Raw genomic sequence first — 19,333 nt, forward strand, 5'->3', positions numbered from 1 at the left:
ACATTGCTGTTCACTGGGAATCTTTTATTCTATTACAGAGATGCTCTTTGGATTTCAGTCTAAGAAATGCTTCCTCTAGCCTGGGCCTGAAACAAAAAGACAGAATAAAATCAACTCTTGTCTACAGGAAGCTTCCATTTCATTGAGAAATTAAAAAAAATATATAAATGAATGCACATTCTCGTAGGCCTCTGGGATAGATCCCTGGCTTCTCACACCAAGGGACCTACTCAATTCAATTCAAATATTATTAAATATCTTCTGTGTTCAGGGTAGTCTTTGGGTGCTAGGGCCACTGAGATGAAAAGATAACACAATTCCTGCTTGGAGAAAGGTACATTCTACTCAAGATGGTGTCATGTCAGCATAGAGAAGTTAGCACCGAACAGTTATAAAAAATAACAATAATGATATATAAATATATTTAAACATATAAATAAATAATAAATAGAATAATAAATATGACCACCAATGATAATGACATATAGCCTTTATACCAAATTATAAATAACAAATACTAAAATAATAACAAATAGCATTTATGCCAAAATAATAACAAATAACATTTATACAAAATAATAACAAATAGCATTTCTGTAGTGCTTGAAGGGTGGCAAGACTCTTTACAAATATTATCCCATTTGAAACAAATATAGAATATATATGCGAAGAATAGATGACCTGTGCTTGGCAGGGTAGTCTCTTGAGAAGAAAGCCGAGTTCAGAACCAAGGAGACCTCAAGTCTTCAAGTTCCACATCTGACCCTTACGGACTGTGACCCTGAGCAAGTCACATCCCGGCCGGCACTTAACACTAGAAGTTATCGAGTAGGTGCCGACATGCATTGGTGGAGAGCATTTCCTCCTCTGGGAATTCTTGATGTCTGTGAAATCCTAGGTCCATTCCAAAACCACCAATCCTATACAAACAGGAAGGAGCAAAAGATGTCACCAAAGGGCTGTGGGATAGGGAGACAAGATGAGATGTGTCCTCCCACAACTGCTACTAGCTGATCCATCCAATGGGTCAGGTACCTTTTCTGAGCATCTTTAGGGATACCTTGGCTGCAGCCATTTGTTTCTACTCCCATGTCCTCTTTCTACTTAACCAGTCAGTCCTCTTTCTTTCTATTACAACTGTCTCAATTTCTCTCTCTCTCTCTCTCTCTCTCTCTCTCTCTCTCTCTCTCTCTCTCTCTCTCATTTTCTCTCCCTCCTTTCCTTTCTTCCTCTTTCATTCTCTGCTTTCTTTCATTCTTTCCTGCCTTCTTTCTCTTTCTTTCTCTGCTTCCTTCCTTCCTTCCTTCCTTTCTTTCTTTTTTCTCCTTTCTCCTTCTCCCTCTCCCCTCCTTCCTTCCCCCAAGCAACACTTATCATGGTGGTTGCCAAAGAGCTGTGATCCACTGACTCCTCCCTCTATTGACCTCTGGATTTATTGTCATTTACAATTTAATAAAACATTTCTACAGACATGAAGAGCAAATGTAAAAATGCCCATTTAAGAGATAAGAAAACTGAGGTCCAGAGAGATGAAATGATTTTCCTCAAAGTCACACAACACCTCTCCAATAATAGCTCGAGGGTCATAGCCAGTCTTCTTGGCCATGCTCTTTCTTCTCCCCTGCCCTGGGTTGCCCTACGACCCTTTACAGACCACTCAGCCATGACTTTATATCAGAGGAAGGGGGCCTGGTTTTACATCTGAGTTCTGGAGGGTGGAGGCTGCAGGGCCAGACCTAGAGGGAGCCTTCACTTTGGCGATGTCCTGGGCGCTGGGCCATTCCAGCCTCTTAAGTAATTCTGACAGTGATCCAGCGCATCAGGCTAGAAAACATATGTTTCAACAAAGTCGTGGAGATGTTGCAGCTTTTGTGGAGCTGCCGGGAAATCACCGGAGGTAAATCACCAGGAGCGTGGAGCACAATTTCCAAATCACAGCGTTTGTCAGAGGCTGCAGAGATGCATCAGCAGAATCAACCTCCAAGGGCTTTGCTGTCTACCGAGGGCCTCTCCTTGGGGCCGGAGATTGTCCTTTAGGACAGTAGAGATTTAATTGTCCATGTGCTCACTTGTCTATTTATTTGTTCCTTCCTTCCTTCTTTCCTTCATTCATTTGGAAAGATGTGCGCATGTGGGATAGTATTCTACTAGCCTGATTTTGGAGATAGAACTCAGGTTCCCATCTTAGTTCTGCTCTTTACTAGTTGAATGATCTTGGGCAGGTCAATTTCCTTTTTGGGGGCCTCAGTCTCCCTCCTTTTTGACGTATAATAGATCCTTAAATAAGGTTCATTCACCCAATTCATTCATTTTCTGAGGCCCAGAGAGAAATGACTTTTTCAAAGTCACACACATTGTATATAGCAGAATTAAGATTAGTATTGAGATCTCTTGTGCTAAACTCTAGAATACCCGACCCCAAGGAGGTCACATTAGGAGATGCAGCTCATTGCTACCTGAGCCCAAGAACAGTGACTCAGGTGTCTCCCTGTCCTCGCAAACGGATGAAAAATGACATAGAAAGTTTAAAATGGGTCGAGGAACTTAAGCTTACTCTTAGGGCCCAGATCTGAGTTCCAAGGGGAGAAGAACCGGCATGAATGAAGCCAGAGACGCTCTCGCTATGCTGAAACCTCCCAGCTGCCCGGTATTCTCAGAAAGGACCTGGCAAAGGCCAGTCCCAAGGCCCACGGGAAGCTCCCTTTGTCAGGTGATGATGGGCTGCCATTGCCATTTTTTTCTGATGCTTCCCTTCCTCCTCTTCCCCCAGATCCTTAGCTTCCAATGATCTCTCCTTGTTCTCCATCATGGTGGTGGACAGCCCGGGCTTCCACAACCCCCGGCACCAGAAGAAGGAGCGGGCAGCCACTTTCGAGGAGCTTTGCCACAATTACGTCCATGAGCGGCTGCAGGCCTTGTTCTTCCGGAAGAGGTTTGAGGCAGAAGTGGAGCGGTATAGGGAGGTAAGGTCCTGGACAGCTCCCTTGAGGATATGGAGGGTCTTTAAGTGTGTTGTCCTGAAAGGATGAGCCAGGAGGAAGAATGGGAAACTTTTCCCTGGTTTCAAATTCTTCTTTAAACTCCATTTCCTTTTTTAAAAAATGGTTTCAATATTTCTTTATGATTATTATTCTTGAAGTTTTTTATTTTCAAAATATATTGAAAAATAATTTTTCAGCACGAATCCTTGAAAGATCTTGTGTTCCAATTTCTCCCCCTTTTCCCCCCATCCCCTTCTCTATATGGTAAGCAATCCAATATAAGTTAAACATGGCAAAATATATATTTAAACTCCATTTTCAAAAGAAAGTATACTGCTTGAGGACAAGGGATCATGGGGAAGGAGCCAAAATGGTGAAGAGTAGATAAGTGTTTATCTGAGCTCCTCCTGGTGTCCCTCAGATCAATACCAGATCAAGTCTCTGAGCTGGTTTTGGAGTGACAGCACCCACAAATATTTGGGGTGTAACCCATTTTCAGCAGAAGATATTTTGGAAGAATTTCAGAAAAGAATAAGGGATCATTCATTTTTGTCTCTGTATTCCCAGAAAATGGCATATAGAAGGTGCCAAGCGAATGTTTGTTGAATGGTAATTAAGTGCCCCATCCTTGTTCAAGAACATAGGATAGCTCCCTATTATTTATGGCATCAAACTCTTTTCTTATTCTGCTCAATTAAAAATAATAGTTGATGGATCAGGTGCACAAATAAGTGATGTCACTTATTTTTGGATTGCCATTATCTCCCGTTGTACCTATCTTTCGTTCTCTAACAGTGAATTGTCATTTGTAATAGAAAAAAAATAGTTGAACAAAACCAACTTGCTCTATAGCAATCTTGTCTTACAGACTATTCTGTCCACACAGTGTGGTTCTATCCTATATATTCAGCCAGCCAAGGAGTTTGTTCCTTTCCTTGACTAGAGGGCTGGGCTTGGCCTGGTCCACGTTGGGGAGTACAAAGATGTTGGGTTAAGTTAATTCCCGATTTAAGAAAGCTGAGGAAAAAGAGACATGCTCATGATTCAAGGCATTGAGGATGGCAGCCCTGTTTGCCGTTTGTTTAGTGGCGTGTGGGTTTCTTCCGCTTGGTTAGCCTCTGACACCGAACAGGAAGACTTTCTGAATCCAAATTTGTGTCTTGAGCTCTAGCTCTGGGTCTTTTGGCCTCTCCTTTTCCTTCCAGCCTTGCAAGGGAGAGCTGTGGGCATGCAGCCAGTTTGCCCGGGAAAGCCCCAGCAGGCTCTGGGGTCACAGAAAAGGCGGGTTCCAGGACTGATTGTACACCCTTGTAGAACCCTGGGAAGGCTGGGACCTTTGGCCAGTTTTCTAAGTGGGTCATTTGCCTTGATTTATTTCACTATCTTTTGTAGGTATTCAAGCCAAAGGCCACTTGATTCCCCATTACCCTCATAAAACCCCCCAAGAATTTCCTGGGGTACAAAGTCTTCCTTGTACAAGTACTTCCTTGCCCCAGGACAAAGACAGCAGTTTTCCAAACATAGCAATGTCCTTTTAGGCATAAGATAAGTTCAATAAGCATGCTGTCTTTAAGAAATAATTGTCCCGAGGTTGGCTTATGTCTTTACAAGTGAGGGCTAGTAAGGCAAACCAAACTAAGTAGTAAGCCTGGGACTAGGGGCTTACTTAGAATTCTGGGAGGATGGAGTGAGAGAATGTAGCCAAGAACAGAGATCACAGGGGACCTCTGGTGGCCATTTCTTGATGAATCTCTGAGACTTAGAAAATCCATTCAATAAGCATTTATTAAGCTGAGCCAGGTGCTATCCTAGGCCCAGAAGATTCAAAGACAGAGCTAATAAGAATCCCTGACCTCAAGGAACTTACATCCTTTGTGGCGGATAGAACATGGATACAGGAAAGAAAATGAAAGGACTTTGGAGAAGAAGAAAGAGATGGATAATTGGGTGTAGGAGCCTGGAGAGGGAAGGATCTGCCCAGAGCACCTAGAGCGGCACCTGTCTGCTTCAATAGCTCTTTGACTCATGCTGTTCAATGGGATTTTATAGTAGGAACTCCTGTGTAGGAGTCAGGGCTAGCAGGTGCTGCCATGGTGCACAAAGCACTGGGCTTTGAACCCGGAAGATTCATCTCCATGAGTTTAACTTCGACCTCAGATACTTAGCTGTGTGTAAATCACTTCATCCTGTTTTGTTTCAGTTTTCTCATCTGTAAAATAAACTGGAGAAAGAAGTGGCAAACCACTCCAGTGTCTTAGCCAGGAAAACTCCAAATGGGGTCACAGAGAATCAGATATGACTGAGCAACATTGTCTCCTGGCTTCAAGGTCAAGGTTTAATGGTCTCATATCGCTTCTCCACAAATTATGACTAGTGTTATTAAGCTTACATTGTCACTAACAGGATTGGGATGGAAAATGGCACCCGTATCAATGATGAAACAAACAATAGACTTCGATGTAATGAACCAGGAAAGATACAAAAGAAGCTATGATCTATTTGAACCCCGAGAAAGAAAAGTGTAATTTTGCTCGGGGTGGGTAGCCTCAGAGGGAAGTGCTGACTGGTGAATGAAATGTTGGTTTACACCCTTCCCATAATAATATTGTTGGACTTAAAGAGATGGAGGGGGAGTATGGGGGTTTCAACAGGGTTAGAGAATATGGTCATTTGAGGCTTCTAATATTGGTGGAGTTGGATGGGATACATTCAGAGATGACTGGTTGTGGAGCATTGACCTTTCTCTCTAAAATCTTTCTACTGACAGACACAAAGCTAAAGAAAGTCACAGTTAGATGTCCTCTAGAAGTTTATTGAACATCCCTATCAGATATTCAACTTTTAAATACTGTCTTCTAGGAAAAGGTGGCGGTTCCTTTTGATCTCCCAGAGTTCTCCCCAAGGACCACGGTGGCAATCATCGACCAGAATCTCTCCCAGGTGAGAAGGCTGAGCATCATGGGTCTATTGGTGTCTCTGTATTGCTTATGGTTGTGATAAATGACATAATGGAGTGGATAGTTATAGTTGCGGGTGTCCATTAAAGAAGCTCTGGCGCCATTTTCCCACCATGTGTGCACATGTGCAAGGGGTATAAATATTATCTCTCTCTTGAAGTGGGACTCCTCTCCTTCTGGGGCAGGGAGTGGGTTACAACTGAATCAAAGTCTCAAAAGAAAGGTGCTTATTTTCATTGTTGTGATCTAGGAGATTGGCTCCGGGTCTTGCCTGACTTATTAGGCGACATCTTTTTCTGCTTACCTTTACTCAATGTACCCATACCCTCCTTGGCTAAGAATATTATGAGAATCATCTTGCTTCTCTCCCTTCTCTCCCTCCCTCTTTCCCTTTGTCTCTCTCTCTCTCTCTGTGTGTCTCTCTGTCTCTTTCTCTGTTTCTCTCTTTGTCTCTCTGTTTCTGTCTCTCTCTCTATGCATATATATCAATATAGACAGATATCTAAATCTCTATCTTCTCTTTCTCTATATTCTCTACACCTCCAATGCTAAGCCCAATGCCTGACATATACTAAACACTTGGCATTCATCCATTTTTTCCCTTCACTCATGACTGGCATCAGATTTCCAAATTTTCTTTTTCCTTTTTTTCTCCTTGCCAGGACACCCTGGAAGAACCCCGGGTCTTCTGGAGACGGTTTTTAGCTTTACTTTAGGCGATGGTTGGCTAAGCTGCCAATTTAAAGTCTTCCACTGTCCATCAATCTCTTCTGCCCATTTGACATTTTTATTGCTCTTCTCCAACTCTCTTTCAGTTTTCTGAAACTCTGCTAAAGTCATCCATTCTCCCCTTTCATGTGTTCCCTGAACTTTGCTGTGCCTTGAATTTCAGTTCTGTGAACCATGACTTTCCCACTGCTTTGAAATAAAATACCCTCTCAGAGGAGACACTATTTTATTTGAAGGAAAGAACTCGGGGCTCCTGTGGAAAGAGTGTCAGGAGGCATCACGAGGCAATAGAAACGGCCCCGAGCCGGGATCAGAGGAAATGGGACCGTATCTTAGCTTTGATGTGACCTGCGTGACCTTGGACAAGTCACAGAATTTATGAGCTTCAGTTTCCTGATCCGTAAAATTGACTAGGTGACCTGTAAGCTTCCTCTCAGCTCTAAATTTCCCGATTTTTGACTCTGCGTCTGGAAGTTACCTGGGCCATTGGGTCAAATTCTATTCATTTGGTTGGGGCGAATGACTCAAGATTCGGTCCAGACTCAGTCTGGTGAGGAAACCGAGTGAAAGACGGGAAACGGAATCCCATTGGGAAGCTACTAACTTTCAAACCATCACATAGACTTTCAGACTCAATTGTTGTGTTGGTTGGTTTTGCTAAATTGCTTTTTTCTTCCCTCTTTATTTTTAATCCTGATTGTGATTGGATGAAATGAAAATAACATTTAAAAAAAGCCTGAATAATGGATTAATTTAATTAATTAAAACAGTGGTTGATATTTAATTAAAAGTAATTAATGGTCATTTTGATGCGTGCCATCATGCCTCTGGGTTGATCACTACCCCAGGGTTTATAACTTTCTACTGACCTCAGCTGAGCTTTTCTTTTGAAACCTGGGAAGGTCATTGCAAAGCGTCACATCTCAGGGTCATCCTCTTAGTAACTTAATCTTTAAGGAAATGGATTTCTCCTGGAGAAAATTTAGCGCGGAGAATTGTCTCCATGATCTAGAGCTCCGGGAATGGCAGAAGGCTGTCTCTTGTGATGAATCCATCCATGATTTTGCAAAGACAGTGTGGGACAATAGTGGTAGGCTGTAAGCTTCAGGAGTCCAGACCACCACCTGCCCTTCCGCTGGTAGGATGGAAGAAGAACTAGGCCCAACCCATGGGGAGTAGCCTGACTCCCGGGGCCTCTCAGCATGCTTAAGTGGGGGTGTCTCCCTGCCAGGTGCGGGTTCCAGTTGCGGGCCAAGCAGAGGAACCCAAAGGCCTTCTCTGGGTCCTGGATGAGGAGGTCCGGGTCGAGGGCTCTGGTGACAGTGCTGTGATGGATCGCTTATGTTTAGCCTTTGAGAAGAAGGAAGTTGGCGCTGATGGTAAGAGTGTGTGTACGTGGGGGGAGGGGGTAATGGAACAAAACTATATTTTGCTAATAGCTATATAATATATAATATATAATATTACATATAATATAACATATTACAATATATAATATATATTATATAATGTAATATATAATAGCTAATTTTACTAGAGCAAAACTATATTTTGCTAATAACTATTTAATAGCTATATAATATATATTATATATATTATAATATAATATATAATATATGATAGCTAATTTTGCTATAGCAAAACTATACTTTGCTAATGTTATCATTAGACAACATCATTTATTTATTTGTTTGTTCATTTGTTCTTTTAATTCACACAGTTGAAGTTATTCACTGACCACCTGCAGGGGAAGAGCAGGTTTCCAAAGCTATAAAGTAACTCAGTGGACCTGGATCCTAATTCAGCCCCAGTCACTTCTTTAGCTATATGACCCTGGGCAAGGCCCTTCACCATGATCTGCCTCAGCTTCCTCATCTGTAAAATGGGGACAATAATAGTACCTACTTCCCAGGGTGGTTGTGAGGCTCAAATAAGATAACATTTAAAGTGCTTTGCATAGTGCCTGGAACATAGTAGGCCCTTAATAAATTAAAAAACTCTAGAGTAGCTCGTTGGTGTAGTAGATAGAGCACCAGCCCTGAAGTCAGGAGGACCTGAGTTCAGATCTGGTCTCAGTCACTTCACCCCAATTGTCTGAGAAAAAAAAATAAATTAAAAAGTCTGTTAACAAATTGATTGACAATTCATTGAGCTCAGAATGAATATTGTTATCTCCATTTTATGGAGAAGGAAATTGAAGCTGAGAGGTAACTGAGGCAAAGGGACATCAAGTGACTTGACTGTAGTCCCGGAGGTAGTGAGTTTTAAAGACAAGACTTGAATCCAGGTTCAAACTCATGAGCTAAGGACAGATATAAATGCTATACAATAATAGAAATAATAGGGAGCCCTTGAGGCTTTTTGAGCAGAGGAGTACCGCTGTCGGGATTTGCATCCCATGTAGTTCCACTAAAGTCGTACTCCGATGCCTCATAATGACCCATGATGATGTATCTCGGGCTCAGTTGAGCACTAGTTGGGGAGATCCTGCTGAGCGAGGACAGCAGAGTTCAGTGACAGCTGGTGATGGACCGGAGGTGGGTGATTGTTATGTCTGCCCTTTGTAAATGCGAGCTCCAAAGTCAGCCTAAATAGAAGCTTTGTCAGGTCGTATTTAAGGAAGCTAATGATGATTGCTGCTAGAGGGGGGCCTGACTTGGGGTCAAGAGAGTCCTGGATTCAAATCCTACCTAAGTACATTCTCACTTTGTGTCTCTGAGATGTCATTTAACCTTTCCAAACCTCAGTTTCCTCTTCTGGAAGATGAGGGTGATAAAAGCACCTTCCTGATGGAGTTATTGTGAAGTGCTTTGGATTTCGGAGGCCTGAAAGCTTAGTAAGTGTTTGCTATAATAAAGGACATTTACAAGGTCTTTTAGGTTTTCCTCATTGGCTCCTCACACCACCCCTGGACAGGGAGAGAATGGCGCTCTCATGGGAATCATTGTTCCCATTTTGCAGCTAAAGAAACTGAGGCTCAGAAAAGCTAGATGACTTATTGGCGATCCCACAGCAGATGAGTTTCTACATTTAGATTTGAACCCTGACTCCCGGCCTAAGACTCTCAGGCATGCTACCACAAACAGTCAGATTTAAGAACAGATGTGCTCAGGGATTCAAGCGTAACAAAGAAGCCTTAGCTTTATAGCTCAGGACTCCAAAATGTACTGAGTATCCCCGGGGCATTTTAAGGGATTTGTTGAACATGGAGAAACATGCTTGTGCAAAAAGCAGGTGCACCTGCAAGGGAGAGGAGGATGCAGGGAGCCTCCTGTGGGGCCGAGCCCCTCCACCTGCTCAGCAGCTGGCACGCTCACAAGCTTCTCCAAAGCTAACCCGCGCTGTCCTCCAGGATGGCCACCTTGGAAGCTTTGTCATTGTCCTGGGGGCGGGGGGCTCTCCCGGCCCTGGCCCTCCTCCCACCCCCCATCGTTTCACGTCCCCATCACAGCTCCCCGAGCTGCCCGCAGCAGGGTAGAGAGTCCTCCCAGCTCTGGGAAGAGGATGACCCTATTCTGCAAAATGCTCGTTGTGTACAAGTTCACGGGCAGGCTTTGAAGGATTTTCGAATCAAAGGCTGAGCAGAGACTCTGTGAATTCTGTTGGCCAGTTACCACGGACCCCCTTCGGCTCAATCCAGCCAGACCCACGGACTCCTCCGATTAAATCCCTTTGCATCAGCAGGATTCCGAACCTCTTTGAAGCCCGTTTCCTAAGTCTGTCTGTGGAAATCTCCCCTGATGGGAGTTCCCAAAATACTCTGGCTTATATAAGCACCGGTTTGCACTTCTTTGTTCATCCATCTCTCCTCTAGGATCCCTTTTTGTGGAAGGCCCTGGGAAAGGGACTGCAGGCAGGTTCAAGGCTTTATGTGGGTTCAGACTTGCTCAGCCTCCTGTCCCATGAGCCCACATCCGTGGCTTTACTTTTATTAATAACTGGAGGACACAACTCGGAACATGAGACCTTGGCTCAAAAGGCATAGCAAAACAAAACAGAAAAACAATATGTGCAGGGTACGGCCCCACAGGTTACTATGCTGTCATGCACACACATGTGGGACATTGAGGATTGGGAAATACTATACTATCATGCCGACGCATATAGAACACTGAGGATTGGGAAATTCCATACTATCATGCTGACACATATAGAACATTGAGGATTGGGAAATACTATACTATAATGCCGACACATATAGAACATTGAGGATTGGGAAATACTATACTATGATGCCGACACATATAGAACACTGAGGATTAGGAAATACTATACTATGATGCCGACACATATAGAACACTGAGGATTAGGAAATTCTATACTATCATGCTGACACATATAGAACATTGAGGATTAGGAAATACTATACTATTATGCTGACACATAGAACATTGAGGATTGGGAAATTCTATACTATCATGCTGACACATATAGAACATTGAGGATTGAGAAATACTATACTATTATGCCGACACATATAGAACATTGAGGATTGGGAAATTCTATACTATCATGCCGACACATATAGAACACTGAGGATTGGGAAATACTATACTATGATGCCGACACATATAGAACACTGAGGATTGGGAAATACTATACTATGATGCCGACACATATAGAACACTGAGGATTGGGAAATATTATACTATGATGCTGACACATATAGAACATTGAGGATTGGGAAATACTATACTATAATGCCGACACATATAGAACACTGAGGATTAGGAAATACTATACTATGATGCCGACACATATAGAACACTGAGGATTGGGAAATACTGTACTATTATGCAGACATACAAATAGTATAGAGAGCCGCAGATATTGGGGAACTGTGAGAAAAGTATACTTAAAGCAAGGATACTTATAACAAGGTGTTTACTCAGTATGAATGATGAGACAATGTTTCTCTAGTTCACATATACTTAGTACTTAGTATGGTGATGTCATGATTCTACAGTTGGCACATGCTCAGTGTGCTGTAGTGATGTAATTGTACTAAGGTATATAAGGGCTGAGAGGACTTGAAATAAGCAGACTCGAGTGTGTGTGTGCGCTCAAGCTCAGACTGCAGAGAGATCTTCCAGAAAGCTAGCCTGGACACTACAATATAGGACGTTGAGGATTAGGAAATACATTTCCTCATAGGGAAAACACAGAGACACAAAGGGGAACACAGCATCCCTTGTGGAGAGCACAGGATATCATTGCTTCAATGTTGCTGAATCCCTGAGGTCCTCTGAGCAACCTGCTCCTCCCTCCTCACCGCCCTCCCTCATTCTCTGTCATCTTGCTTCTCTTGCGTGTCTCCAATTCCAAGCCTCCAGACCTGTTCCCGCTAATTCTGGGTCTTGGGCTCTTCAGGGACACCTGCTGCTGGTCTCCGTGAGGGGCAGTGGTTAGGAAGCCTCTCCCTGACAAGAGCCGCCGGCATTGGCTCAGTGCACAGTTGGCGTGACAAGCTACTGGCCCCAGCCAGGAGGTCAACCAAAAATGAGAGGAGGCTGGGATTGTCTCTTTCTTGTTGAAGAATACAAATCCTTGTGTTGACTCGGCTCTTGGTCAAGGATAGCTGTCTCACAGGGATGTAAAATCCCTAAAATTCTGCTATTCTTTAGCAATCACTGATCCCTACACCTCCCTGCCCCTCAATTAAATCACTGGGGTCTACTATGTGGACACTTAGAATGCATAGATGAAAAGCAACTCCTTTTGCCTCCAGGGGACTTATTGCTTCCAAGAACCCTCCCAGCTGTGGAAGTAGAATCTGTTTTAGAAAGATTTTCATAAATGGTTAAAATTAAAGGTGCTTTGGCAGAGGAAGGAGGGATTAGTTATCCAGGAAATTCAGTTCTGTGGAAGTTATTTGTGAATGGGGAATGCTAGATTTGGAGTCCAGAAGGCTGGGACCGTTTCCTGCCCCCCAAATTGCCATTGACTTACCTGGGGTAGCCATCTGGTCTCTGAACCTCAGTGACCGTGACCACATCTGTGAAATGGGAACTATCCTATCTTTAGTAATGATTTCACAGACTTCAGTGAGCTGCAGTATATAGAGTACACAGCAACCTTTGGGATCCTAGATATATGTTCTCCTACTGGACACGGTCATGTCCCTCTTTCAGAAACCCCCGCCTTCCGCAAGTGTGAGCATGGTTTGCAGTTTGAGATTTCCCACCAGCTGGGCCGGGACCCCGTGCGCTATGACCTCAGCGGATGGATCCAGAAAGCCAAGCCCAACCTGTCAGCCCTGAACGCTCTCCAGGTCCTGCAGCAGTCTAGCAGGTGAGTCCTGTGGGAATGTGCAAAGGGAGGGACGGAGGGAAGTCCGAGGGGGAGCGGGAGCCCACCGTCGCCTCCAGTTAGCAGCTGCTGAGCAGTTTCGGCCCACTCCTGGGGTACATCTACACCCCCACTTTTTCTGCTTCTCCAGCAATAATAACTGGGTAAATGAGAACCATTCTGGGGATAACAACTCTCCTTAATGAAACAAAGAGCTTTCACTTGAATTGAAACTTGGAAAATGTTTCCCTGGGGCCCCAGTGAAGCTGACAGAGGAGAAAGCTGCCCTTTTTTGGATGGTGGGGGGCGAGGAGAAAAAGATAACTAAAAATGGCTTTTCTTCCCTTGTTTTTCATTAAATGTGAAAGGAGATGATGTGGCTGGAATCACATTTATGGGCATTTTGGAACTGGGACTCGTAAAACTGAAATGATGTGTTTTGTAGCATTAAAAAAGAGCAGGTTGCTCAGTGGTTAGGCCGTTTCTGAGGCCCTGGCCCCCAAAATGAGCTTGCAGTGAGACCGGCCCTGGGAATTACAAAAGAATAGCTGCAACTGATGCTCAATCTGTGACAGGCACCAATGGGACCATGACGTGTGTGGTACATTGTGGAGTGAGTTCCTGGGGATCTGGGAACACTTCAGTATCATAGGAAGAAAGCTGGGTTGGTGTTCTGGCTCTCTTATATGATATGAGAGACCATCCATCCCTTTGTGCCTCAGTTTCCTCATCTGTTGTTGTACATTGGAGTAAGTTTTCTTTCCCCTCTGAGCCTGATTTTTTACCTATAAGATGAACATAGTAAGATGATTTCTCTCAAGCCTCTTCTAGCTCCAAGACTGTATGACCGCAGCCAAGTTATTTCCTCTCTCTGAGTCTCAGTTTCCACAACTATAAAAATAGCTAACATGTCTAGAGCATTTTAAGGTTTACAAAGGGCTTCACAAATGTGATCTTAATTGATCATCACGAGAATGCTAGAAGGGACTCTTGTTATCTTTATTTATTTATTATCCTTATTTTATTTTATTAATAATATTTTACAGATGAGGAACCTGAGATAGAGGTGAAGTAACTGGCTCAGGGTCACATAGCTGGTGAATGCTTGTGTCAGGATTTGAACTCAGGGATTTCCACTAAATCTAGTTCTCCATCCACTGTGGCTTCTCTTAATTTCAGTTTCCTGTGGAAGAAGAGAAGATTGTGCGGGATGATTGCTAGAATACTGTAGAGAACTGCAGATATTGGGGAACTCTGAGAAAAGTATACTTGAAGCAAAGACTTACAGCACGGTGTTAACCCAGTGGGATTGATGGGATAATGGTTCTCTAGTTCACATATATTTAGTACTTAGTATGGTGATGTAATGGTTCTACAGTTGGCACATGCTCAGTGTGCTGTGGTGATGTAATGTTCTACAGTTGGCACATGCTCCGTGTGCTGTGCTGATGTAATGGTTCTACAGTTGGCACATGCTCAGTATGCTGTAGTGATGTAATGTTCTACAGTTGGCACATGCTCAGTGTGCTGTGGTGATGTAATGTTCTACAGTTGGCACATGCTCAGTGTGCTGTGGTGATGTAATGTTCTACAGTTGGCACATGCTCAGTGTGCTGTGCTGATGTAATGTTCTACAGTTGGCACATGCTCAGTGTGCTGTGGTGATGTAATGTTCTACAGTTGGCATATGCTCAGTGTGCTGTGCTGATGTAATAGTTCTACAGTTGGCACATGCTCAGTGTGCTGTAGTGATGTAATTGCACTAAGGTATATAAGGGCTGGGAGGATTTGAAACAAGCAGACTCGAGAGATTCGAGTGAGAGTGTGCTTGAGCTCGAGCTCCGACTCCAGACTCCAGAGAAAGCTAGCCCGGACATTCCAGAATGCCATAAGGGAAGGGTCATTATCCCCATTTTAAATTTGAATTTGAATTTGTTTTGTTAATTGAATTAATTGAAATTGAATTAAATTTAAATTTGAACTAGACTGGCTCAGTGGGTAGAGCACTAGGCCAGGATTCAGGAAGACCTCAATTCCAATCCAGCCTCAGACACTTCCCAGCTGTGCCAGTGATGATGATGATGATGAGGATGATGAGGATGATGAGGATGATGATGAGGATGATAAATTGTAGTTCATAAGGGCTCGGTGGGTTTTTTGGCCGTTCAGGAGTTCCTCTAAGGGAAAATGAGCATGTATTGCTATATGCAGAGTATTGTTCTAGGCCGAGCATAGGAAAATAAAAAGGAACAATGATTTCTGCCCTCATCTATTGGGCTAACATGGTATTCCCAGAGGGGCTCCATCTGGTGTTCTTGGGACTGAGTGAACGTCGACCAACCCCGCAGCACAGAAGGGATTTACTTTTGTTGCTAGGAACGTATCCCAAGAAATACCTCAGGGTTAGAATTATGAGATAGGGGAGTTGTTTGCTTTTCATTGGAAGAGGTCCCATGACTCTATGAGTGATCATGAGCAAGTTGGATTTAAATGCGGTGGAATTGTGCAAAGTCTCCAGTCTCCTTCTCTCTTCTAGACTCCTTGGAGTCTATCCTAGGCCATCCCCAGTCACAGTAGAGGAGAAGGGGCCCTTGGGTCCTCAGTTGCCCTCCCGGCACCCCCAATTCCCTTTATACAGCTGTTCTGAGGCAGCTGCTCCCCCTGACCCTCCCTCCTCACACTCCAGATTCTCCTCCCTGGATGCATTCTCTGGGGAGCGGGAGCTAAGCCCAAGGGGCTTGCCTCAGCAGACCCTGGAGGGGGAATTAAAAACATGGAGTCTGTAAGGTTCCATTAGGATGCAGCCATCAGCCAAGGGAGGGCTCAGAGACCTTCAGAGCCGGAAGATACCCACGTTGTCTCTTCCTCATTTAAGAGAGGAGGCAGTGTAGGGGAGTGATGAGGGTGGACCTTGGACTCCTAGAGCCCAAGACTGAGTCCTGTCAGCCCCTCGTTTCCTGGCTGACATAGGACAAGTCACCCACCTGTCATAATGGTGGCCACGGGCACGAGGTCCCCCTCAGACGCCAGGGCAGACCCGGTGGGGCGGGATACGGAGCGTGTGAGTTAGGAGCTGAGGATCTGGTTGCAATCTTGCCTGTCATTGACTGTATGACTGTAGACATGTCATTCTCCCGCTCCGAGCCTCCCATCCTATAAAGAAGAGCCCACCGTCATTGCTGGTCCTTGGGCAGACTCCTCTCCATCGAGACACGGATCCTCTCATCCCACAGTCTAGCTACATCTGCATTTCAGAAAAGGGATCCAAGGCTTTGTTAGTCTCTGTAAATCTGCCATCCATCCAACTTGCTATTAAAACACCTTCGGCTCATTTAGAGAAGACTCATTTTCCTAATGACCCTAATAGCCATTTGGGGCAGGAGATGGAGATGGATCGTGTCTCCCAAGGAAGAGGAGAAGGGCTAATTACAATCTCTGGCCACGAGCGAAGCTCGTCTAGATGGGAGCCCCGGGCCCCTGCTCGTTCCTTGGCTGGGATAGATCCTTTCTTGGGATTTATTAGTGCAGAGAGCTTCTTCGCTCTTTTCAAAGGATCCTGGGAGATCACCGAGTCTACTCCCTCACTTTTACAAATAGGGAAAATGAGACCCAAAGGGCTGTCTGTGGTGACACAGAGGAGGCATCTGAATCTTGGCTACAGGGAGACCATAAAATGGATCGGTTCAGGGTCCTGACAGCGCTGGGCTGAGATGGGAGGGAGAAAGAGGGCAGAAATGAGTCTTGAGATCTGATTGAATTCTTCAACAAAACTTCACCCCCTCTGGGCTTCTTACTTCCCATCTGTGCGATCGGAAAGAGGGACTTAGAACATCTCTCAGGTCCCTTCCAGCTCTCCATGGCTGATTGTGTGTGTGTGTGTGTGTGTGTGTGTGTGTGTGTGTGTGTGTGTGTGACAGAGACAGAGAGAGATAAAAAGAGAAAGAGACACACAGAGAAACAGAAAGACAGAGACAGACACACACACACAGATAGAGATACAAAGAAAGAGGGAAAGGGGAGAGAGAGAGAAACAGAGAGAGAGACACAGAGAGGGACAGATAGAGAGACACACAGAGAAATGGACAGAGACAGAGACAAAGGAGAGAGAGAGAGGGAGGGAAGGAGAAAGAGACAGAGAGAAACACAGAGAGAGACAGAGAAGGGGAGACAGAGAGAGACACAGACAGATACACACACACAGAGTGTCTCTGGTCTCTGATTCTTCTTAGCTTTCTAGCTATGGACATAACTAGTTACCTGCCCGGAGCCTCACTTGTAGCATTTATGCAGTGAGATAAGGTCCATGCTGTACCACTGAGAGGCAATGTGGGGCAGTGGCTAGGGAGCCACTGAGCATCAGATAGCCCCAGATTCGAATCATCTCTCACATACATGGGCCACGACTGAACAAGACCCTTAATCTCATAATTCCCTTGGCCCCTGGCCCGACAGGACTCTAGGCTGCAGGGGAGCTTTTCTCAGGTCTCAGGGCAGGCCCAGAGGACTGGTAGTGTTGTTCCTGACATTGCTTGGATCATAACATGGCTCCTCTGAGAGCCCAGCCAATTCAAGTCAATAGACATTCATTAAGCTCCTGCTGTATGCCGGATACTGGCTCAGAACAATGAGCTCCAGCCTTCAGGGCGCCTCCATTCTATGGGAGGGACCCCACTGCACCAGCAGGAGAAGTAAGACTTTTGTTCCTCCTGGTGTAAAGCCCCTGGGGGCAGAGCTGGCAAAGTGGAATCAAGAAGGTAGGACTAGGTCCTGGGGGGGGGTGGTCTGTTATGATGAAATCATGGCTGAAATCTGGAAGGTGCCATGGAGGCCATTTAGACTCCATTTTGTAGATGAAGAAAGCCTAGTGAGGTCACGGGAACAAAAATCTAGAGCAGAAGAACTTTAATTGAATCACCTGGTTTAATCACAACTCAATTTACAAATGGGGAAACTGAGGACAACCTCTTCTTTTACAGATGAGGAAACCAATGCTCAGAGAACTGTAGCTCAAGGGTTGATGGGGATTTTAGGGACCATCTGGTTCAATTTTTTTACAGATGGGGAAACTGAGTCCCAGAGCGGTTAAAATCATTAATATCTTGGGGGTCATTTAAATTAAACTTGTTCATTTTACCGATGAGGAAGCAGAGTGATTGTTTAAGGTCACACAGTCTGAATCGAGGGCGTCTGACTCCAATTGGGACATTTCTAGTGTGAAGAGTCTTGTCTAACCCTAACCCTGATATTTCTCCTCGAGAATTCAAGCTGGGCTCCAGAATCTGTCTGGGGCTGGGGGAACTTTGGAAGAGATCTTGACCTCCCTGAGTTGGGGTGGGGTTGCTTAACTAGGGAGCGAGGTCTCCGTCCTCTGTGGTCGGCAGTAGAGGGACAAAGAACTGGACCTAAAATCACGAGTTGCAGAGATTTTCTTACAGCTGCCCCAGGAAGGGAGATTGTAAATATTGTTGCTCCACTTTACAGAGGAGGAAACTGAGGCACAGATGAGTGGGACGAAGTTCCAGCCCTCTCTGCCTCTGGTTCTTCCTCTGAAAAGTGTAGGTGATAATACTTAACCATCTCTTCCTCCCAAGGTGGTTTTCTGTAAATGGTAAAGAACATTATAAGCTGTAAAACATCATAAATGGCCAAGCCCTTTGAAGTTTCATTAAGCACACGCTGTAAAGGAGAGCATTTTTTCATGGCGTAAAGAGTCTACCACGGGATGACCACTGAGAGCCCTCTTTATGGCCGGAGCCTTCTGAGGCTGGAGACAGGGCACGGCGGGAGGGAAGCCCCCTGCTGGACCTCCCTGCAAGACCAGCTGATTGGGGCGTTTGCCGTCCTTTGCCCTCCATCCTCCCATCCCTCCTCTTGATGGCCGTCCGTTCCCTCTCCCCAGGGAGGACCTCAGCAGCTTGTTCCTGCCTCGCTCCAGAGTGCCCCCCGTCTGCCGGGCAGTGGCCGGAATGGAAGGCTGCTCCCAGCAGGCCTTGCATCGGGTCGGTTGTGTGAGGAAGACGTTTGCCAGTAGTTTAGCGGCTGTGAAGAGGAAGGCCGTGTGCACCCAGATCATCCTCCAGATGGTGAGCTCATTGCAACTGTACCCCTCGTGTAAAGCTGCAGGAAGCAGCTGTCCAAGGAGTGGGAGGGAAAGGGCTCCCCCATTGTTGGAAAATATGGCCACCATTAACTTTGTCACAGTGCCTGAAATTCCACCATCAGACCTTGTTTTAAACTCGATCGTTGAAAATCTCCCTAAAAGGAATAATAATTAACATTTATGTAGCTCTTTCTGTGTGCCATGCGTTATGTAAAGTGCTTTACAATGATTAGTTACTTGATCCTCCCAGTAACCCCTGGGAGTGGGCACTAGTATGA

At 44.9% G+C, this 19,333-nt stretch overlaps 1 protein-coding gene across 1 annotated transcript in view; it reads left to right on the forward strand.

Annotated features, from left to right (window-relative positions):
* Positions 1-19,333, forward strand: part of MYO18B (myosin XVIIIB) — a 335,406-nt gene that overhangs the window by 110,967 nt on the left and 205,106 nt on the right. Inside the window, 5 exon segments of the mRNA XM_051973021.1 lie at positions 2,771-2,963; positions 5,841-5,921; positions 7,899-8,046; positions 12,799-12,958; positions 18,855-19,038. Of these exon segments, the coding sequence (XP_051828981.1) occupies positions 2,771-2,963; positions 5,841-5,921; positions 7,899-8,046; positions 12,799-12,958; positions 18,855-19,038 (766 nt within the window).

Source organism: Antechinus flavipes, chromosome 1, assembly GCF_016432865.1.
Source record: "Antechinus flavipes isolate AdamAnt ecotype Samford, QLD, Australia chromosome 1, AdamAnt_v2, whole genome shotgun sequence".
Taxonomy (NCBI): domain Eukaryota; kingdom Metazoa; phylum Chordata; class Mammalia; order Dasyuromorphia; family Dasyuridae; genus Antechinus; species Antechinus flavipes.